The sequence below is a fragment of the Phyllostomus hastatus genome, unplaced genomic scaffold, assembly GCF_019186645.2.
Source record: "Phyllostomus hastatus isolate PE091 unplaced genomic scaffold, TTU_PhHast_1.1 phas_scaffold_93, whole genome shotgun sequence".
Taxonomy (NCBI): domain Eukaryota; kingdom Metazoa; phylum Chordata; class Mammalia; order Chiroptera; family Phyllostomidae; genus Phyllostomus; species Phyllostomus hastatus.
The window spans coordinates 22,554,545-22,560,609 of NW_025334042.1; the positions used below are offsets into that span (position 1 = coordinate 22,554,545).

Here is a 6,065-nt window from a genome sequence, read left to right on the forward strand (position 1 = left end):
TAATTCCATCTTTCCAGAGGCTATCAGCCCCTTAAATACTATGCAGACCCTTTACTACATTGAGGCTAGGGACAAAGTTCGTGCTCAAGGTTACACAACCTGTACATCATAGAGCTTTTAGGGCCACCATTCACCTTGTAATCTTATGTATAGTTACTATGACCTTTTTTTTTGCAAATGGCAGGTGTGAGGAAGGGGTGCTTTTTTTCCTACTATACACAAAGGTGCTATGGAGCTGCATGAGGGGTGAATATGAAATACCAAAAAAAAAAGTGTAGGTGTCATGAATACAGGCTGAGCACTTTACTATAGATAGGCCAGGCAATTAACTATGGGTTATGTGATAAGTAAGTTTGTGCTTAATTGCTTTGTCTAGTAAGGGTGACACATAATTCTAACCCCAAACCACAATGGATGGCAGTTAATTACTGGTTCTCAAGGAAACACAGGTGGGCAGTGTCAGGGCATGAGAGAATGCTACTTAGAGAAAGTGATTTCTCAAGGATAGTAATGGATGGGTGAAGTGCTCCAGGCTCAAAACCTCCGAGATAAAACTTGAGTGTCTGGAAGCAGAGCCCCAGGCAGTCCAGAGAGGTAGAAAGCTAGAAAAGTGGCTAGATGAAAGTTAAAAAGTGCTCATTAACATGTTAGAGACTTAATAAGTACCCACTGCCCTTCAGGACCTTCCAATTGACAAGTTACTCATTTGAAAAAAGAAGTTGGGTGTCTGGAGATGACAAAAGAGCAAATTTTGAAGTCCTAAACCAGAATAGAACTATGAGCTTCTTGGGGGAGCTTCCAAGCAGAAGACTGCAAAGCTACTAAGGAAAACAACCCCTGGTACCCACTCCTTCCAGTCCTGGTTACTGCTGAAGAAGAGAGGTGGAAAGGGCAGAGGTTTGGGGAGGCCCACAGACAAGGGAGGCTCTGGTTGTATGTATGCCCAAAGAACCTGGCTGGCCTTGGCAGAGACTGGAACCAATACTTCCTGGGTGGTAGCAGAGAACATGGCCTGCTAGGATAGGCTTTGGGAGAGCAAAGATCAATTCAAGTATCAGGAGGATGGTTTGGTGCCAAGCTTAGAACAGGCAACGGACTGGAAAGCTACTAGAATTTCATAGGCAGGTAACTGCCTAGTTTCCAAGATGGAACACACTTCAGTCTCAAACTGGACCAGTGGTGACCAGCTAGAGCCCCCGCCCTGGTGGGAGGGGGTGGGCCAGTCCTGGGCAGAGGGCGGGGCCAGGGGCCACTTAAGGCGGAGCCCCGGCGTTGTGGCAGCGCCGGAGCCTGGCGGCAGAGCCAGGCTGAGCTGGCACTCACCCACGACCCCCCTTTCCTGCTATGATGGCCAGACAGTAGCAGGTTCCAGACCCCCAGGGGGCATGCAGACAGAGCTAGCGGCAGCCAGGTGCGCAGAGCCACAAGAGCTCTAGGGCACTCTGGTGGCAGTTCTGCCTGCTGCGCTCACTGGTGCCGGGGGAATGTCCAACCGCAGGGCGTGCTGGTGAGGACAAGGACGTTCTCTTTTGGCCGGAGTCCGCTGCATCGATGGCGCTGCTGTCCAGTCTGGTGCCCCTGTGCTGCTTGGCACTTCTGGCGCTGCCAGCCCAGAGCTGCGGACCGGGCCGGGGGCCGGTTGGCCGGCGCCGCTACGTGCGCAAGCAGCTTGTGCCGCTGCTCTACAAGCAATTTGTGCCCAGCGTGCCAGAAAGGACCCTGGGCGCCAGTGGGCCGGCGGAGGGGATGGTTGCAAGGGGCTCAGAGCGCTTCCGGGACCTGGTGCCCAACTACAATCCCGACATCATCTTCAAGGATGAGGAGAACAGTGGCGCAGACCGCCTGATGACTGAGGTAAGGTGTGTCTCTCCTCACCTGCGCCAAGTTCTCTACTTTCCTATAGCAGCCCAGGAGGGGGAGCTGGGCTTCACCTATAGAGAGACCTTAATCTCAAAGACCTCCCCTTGCCCCACCCAAAATAAAACCTTTGCTGGCTGGACTGAGTGATCGGGAGAGATCAGAACAGGGGGAGAGGGAGGAGGGACTAGTGAGAGTGAGTCTGGGAGAGACTTAGAGGGTGAGGGCGGGGAAAGGGGGATGGCGGCAGGCGAGACGGGAAATGGCTGAGGCGTGGACCGGGGGTCAGCTACCCAGCCAGGCAGGAAGGGCTGGGGTGAGCTGGGGGCCAGGAGCTGGCGAGGCTTTGGACAGAGAGCTGTGCCCTTAGCCTGGCTTCTGACCTGATTGTGGAAAAGCTGAAGGGGGCTGGGAAAGGGTGGCCGGGCCTTACCTGAGCAGGGGCTGGCATGGGAGAGGCATCCTAGAACCAGGGCAAGGTTATTCAAGAGTCTACACAACTGTCGCAGGGGCGGGCGGTGGGGGGGGGGAGCAGTTCTCAATGGGAAGAACAGATGGGCGCACCTAAGAATCAAAGGGGTACTTGTGGCCCTCAAGCTCAGTTTAGCTCAGGACTTTCCTTGGAATCAAGTAACTAAAATAAATTCAACTGCCACATATTGAGCAACTGCTGCAGACCAGAACCTAAACCTAACCAACCGAGGGAGAAGTGAGCAATGCTGTGGGAGAGAAGGACCACCTCCAGCCAGTTATCTCAAATGTCAGAACTGGAAAGAAACTTGGAGATCACATTCTTCCACCATCACCCCACCCCTCATTTTACAGTGAAAGCTGGGCCCCAGGAGGAAAAGCGATTTAATCAAAGTCGTAAAACTAATTAGTGGCATGGCTGGGACTAGAATTCAGGACTCCTGATTCTAAGTCCTATACACTTTCCATTACACCACCTAATTGTGTATGGAGTGAGGAGGTGGGGGGAGAGGGAGGGGTACGGATTTCCTCTGATTAATTGCCATAGTTTTTCAGGTTACTTTGTTAGGAAAACCTGTCCAGGAGAGAAAGAATCCCTTCTTGTTCCTGCTTGAAGCCTTCCTCCCACCAGAGATTGGGAAGAGGACACCCCTTCCCTCCTTGGTCATGGAATGTTATGGCCCTTTCCTCTGGCTGCCACCTGCAGCAGAGCGGGCAGGACAAGGGACAGGTTCAGGAGGGGCTCTGACGGGCTTGGGAACCCTTTCGGTCCTGCTTATCTCCCACACCCTGGCTGCAAAAGGCCTCCATTGAGTAGGCTCTGCAAAGGGCTGCTGCCCCCGCAGGTCAAGGCCTCAAGGCCTCCGTAGGGGACACAACAACAAAAAGTTGGAAGGAGTCACCACTTTTTCTGTCTTACCCCTCCCTCCCTCTCCAACCCTGCGGAGATGTAGAAGACCCTGCAAGAAGAGCAGGGGGAAATTGTCCCCCTGGCAGTTAGGAAAAAACCAAGTTCCAGGTGAGAGGTCGGGGGGGGGGGGGCAGAAAAGGAAGCCGTCCTCTTTGCACCTCCTCCCGCGGTGTCCGTGCTATGGTGCGTGCCAAGGTCTCCGGCTCCCAAATTGGAGCGACCAAGATAACCGTGGTCTCACTCCCCCGGTGCAGGCTTCCAGCCGAGACTGCTTTTCCTCCTCTCTGCTCCCACCCTGCAGGGGGCCCCCCAGATCCGCACAAGGGCATCTCCGGCTGTTCTCAGGTGCTACTCCACGCCTCTCTGGGCTGCATCTGGACCAGAGATGGAGAGATGGCGGCTCTCAGGGCTGGCAGAGACTGAGCTGGAACCTGGAGGGCTGGCCGAGCTGGGGGAGGGGACTGGCGTGGCCGGGCAGAGATGGGGGGCGCGGCTTTCTGCCCTTCCCTCTCCCTGAGCCGGGGTGGCTGAAAAGCGCCTTTGTGGATGGAGCTGCTGAGTCCGCTTCTCCCAGCGCGTCCCCGGCCTCGGCCCGGGATTCTCGCTTGGTTAAGTCATCCCAGAGAATGGCCATTGTACTTCGTGCGGCCCCCGCCACCCTAACCCTTTTCCTAGCAGCCTTGATCCCCGCACAGCTCCGCTAGGTCACCTCTGTGGGGGGCACTAGCACTGTGAAGGGGTTAATGCTAGGGGCCGAAAGGAGGAGGAGGAAGGAAGGAAGGAAGCGATGCCCGGTGCCAGAGAAGGCAACGAAACAAAAGATGAATCAGGCAGAGGGAGGGCAGCCAGGGCTTGCAGTGGGGTCCAGGCTCAAACAGGGGCTCCTCTTGGGGAGCCAAGCTACTCAACCACTCCCTGACCAAGCTTCCACCGCCCCCCCCTCTCAACTTTGCCCTCTCCCAGGTTGAGCCGATTCTCCAGGATGAGCAGGGGTTAGGGGCGGGCATTAAAAACGGGGAAAGAGCTAGGTATAGGCACCCCCCTCTCAACCTCAGACGTGACCCCGCAGCTCTGCCACGATGCTTTGGGAAGGGAGTGCAATTTGGCGACTACACCTATGCAGATTCTCACTTCCCCAGGGCATTCAAAGCTGAGAGCGAGTGGAGTGCGGACGGGAAAACAGAAGTCTACCCTCCTATCCAGGTCCGGTTTGCCCCCATAGTGGTAGTAGTGATAGTGAGGAGACTGATTCCTTTATTCCCTGACAGCGCTGTAAAGAGCGGGTGAACGCTCTGGCCATTGCTGTGATGAACATGTGGCCTGGAGTGCGCCTGCGGGTGACCGAGGGCTGGGACGAGGACGGCCACCATGCTCAGGACTCACTCCACTACGAAGGCCGTGCCTTGGACATCACCACATCCGACCGCGACCGCAATAAGTATGGGTTGCTGGCGCGCCTGGCAGTGGAAGCCGGCTTCGACTGGGTCTACTATGAGTCCCGCAACCACGTCCACGTGTCGGTCAAAGCCGGTACAGTAGGGGGTGGGTGGTGAGGTTCACCCAAAAGGGGTCTCTCTGGGAAAGTCTGCACAGCCCTGTTGCGACTCTAGGGGGTGACCAAGGTGGGCGTTAATGTTATAAACCACCCTTCCACTTCTGCCCAGGCTGGGACCAGATCCGTGGGAAACTGTAGTTGTGCTGGGCCTGGCGAGGTCTGCGCTGGGCTTGACCCACATCTTTGAGAATCTGTACTAACATTCTTCACCCGATCCTCTCTGTGCTTGTTCCCTGCAGATAACTCACTGGCGGTCAGAGCGGGCGGCTGCTTTCCGGGAAATGCCACCGTGCGCCTTCGGAGTGGCGAGCGAAAGGGGCTGCGGGAACTGCATCGCGGGGACTGGGTGCTGGCGGCAGACTCGGCAGGCCGGGTGGTGCCAACGCCAGTGCTGCTTTTCCTGGACCGGGACTTGCAGCGCCGGGCCTCTTTCGTGGCTGTGGAGACCGAGCGGCCCCCGCGCAAACTGTTGCTCACACCCTGGCACCTAGTATTTGCTGCTCGAGGGCCAGCGCCAGCACCTGGCGACTTTGCACCAGTATTCGCGCGCCGGCTGCGTGCGGGGGACTCGGTGCTGGCGCCCGGAGGAGACGCGCTACGGCCGGCGCGCGTGGCCCGTGTGGCTCGAGAGGAAGCTGTGGGCGTGTTCGCGCCTCTCACAGCGCATGGGACTGTGCTGGTGAATGACGTCCTGGCCTCCTGCTACGCGGTTCTGGAGAGTCACCAGTGGGCGCACCGCGCCTTTGCTCCTTTGCGCCTGCTGCATGCGCTGGGGGCGCTGCTTCCCGGAGGGGCTGTCCAGCCCACAGGCATGCATTGGTACTCTCGGTTCCTCTATCGGTTGGCGGAGGAGCTGCTGGGCTGAGTGCTGTAGGCATAGAAACCTCGAGGCGCCCGCCCCCCCAAAGTGGGCTGGGGGCTGAGATCTAGGGCTGCGAGCTGCGGCTGACGTTGATTGGGGCGGGGGGGGGGGTGATGGGGAGGGAAATGGAGTCTATGTGGGACTGTCTAGTTTAGGGGCAACCTCCAACTGAAGAGGTGGGCCCCAGTCCTAGGCAGATGGAGTTGATAGTGGGTACTCCTTGACAAGGGCTATTTCACCTCTTGTTCCCCAATGCCTCAGCCCTAACCGATTATTTTATTTTATTTTCTATTTATAAATCATAATATAATTATCTGTTTGCCTAGCCTGGCAGGATGAGGGGCTGGGGCACGGCGTTAACCCTGTCTTACACAGTCAGCCAATCTGACGTTGACATTTTCCTGCAGGGG

The 6,065-nt window shown here is 56.7% G+C and overlaps 1 protein-coding gene across 2 annotated transcripts; it reads left to right on the forward strand.

The window, feature by feature from the left end:
• Nucleotides 1–778: 778 nt before the first annotated feature.
• Nucleotides 779–5,747, forward strand: DHH (desert hedgehog signaling molecule). Of its 2 annotated transcripts, XM_045829758.1 has the most exons (4): nt 779–840; nt 1,499–1,854; nt 4,507–4,768; nt 5,033–5,747. In XM_045829758.1, exons 2-4 carry the CDS (start codon nt 1,552–1,554, stop codon nt 5,656–5,658), a joined length of 1,191 nt encoding a protein of 396 aa, XP_045685714.1. In that variant the 5' UTR covers nt 779–840; nt 1,499–1,551; the 3' UTR covers nt 5,659–5,747. The 2 variants fall into 2 exon arrangements, with proteins under 2 accessions (XP_045685714.1, XP_045685713.1); XM_045829757.1 differs by lacking the exon at nt 779–840 and having other exon boundaries at nt 1,375–1,854.
• The last annotated feature ends 318 nt before the right edge of the window (nt 5,748–6,065 follow it).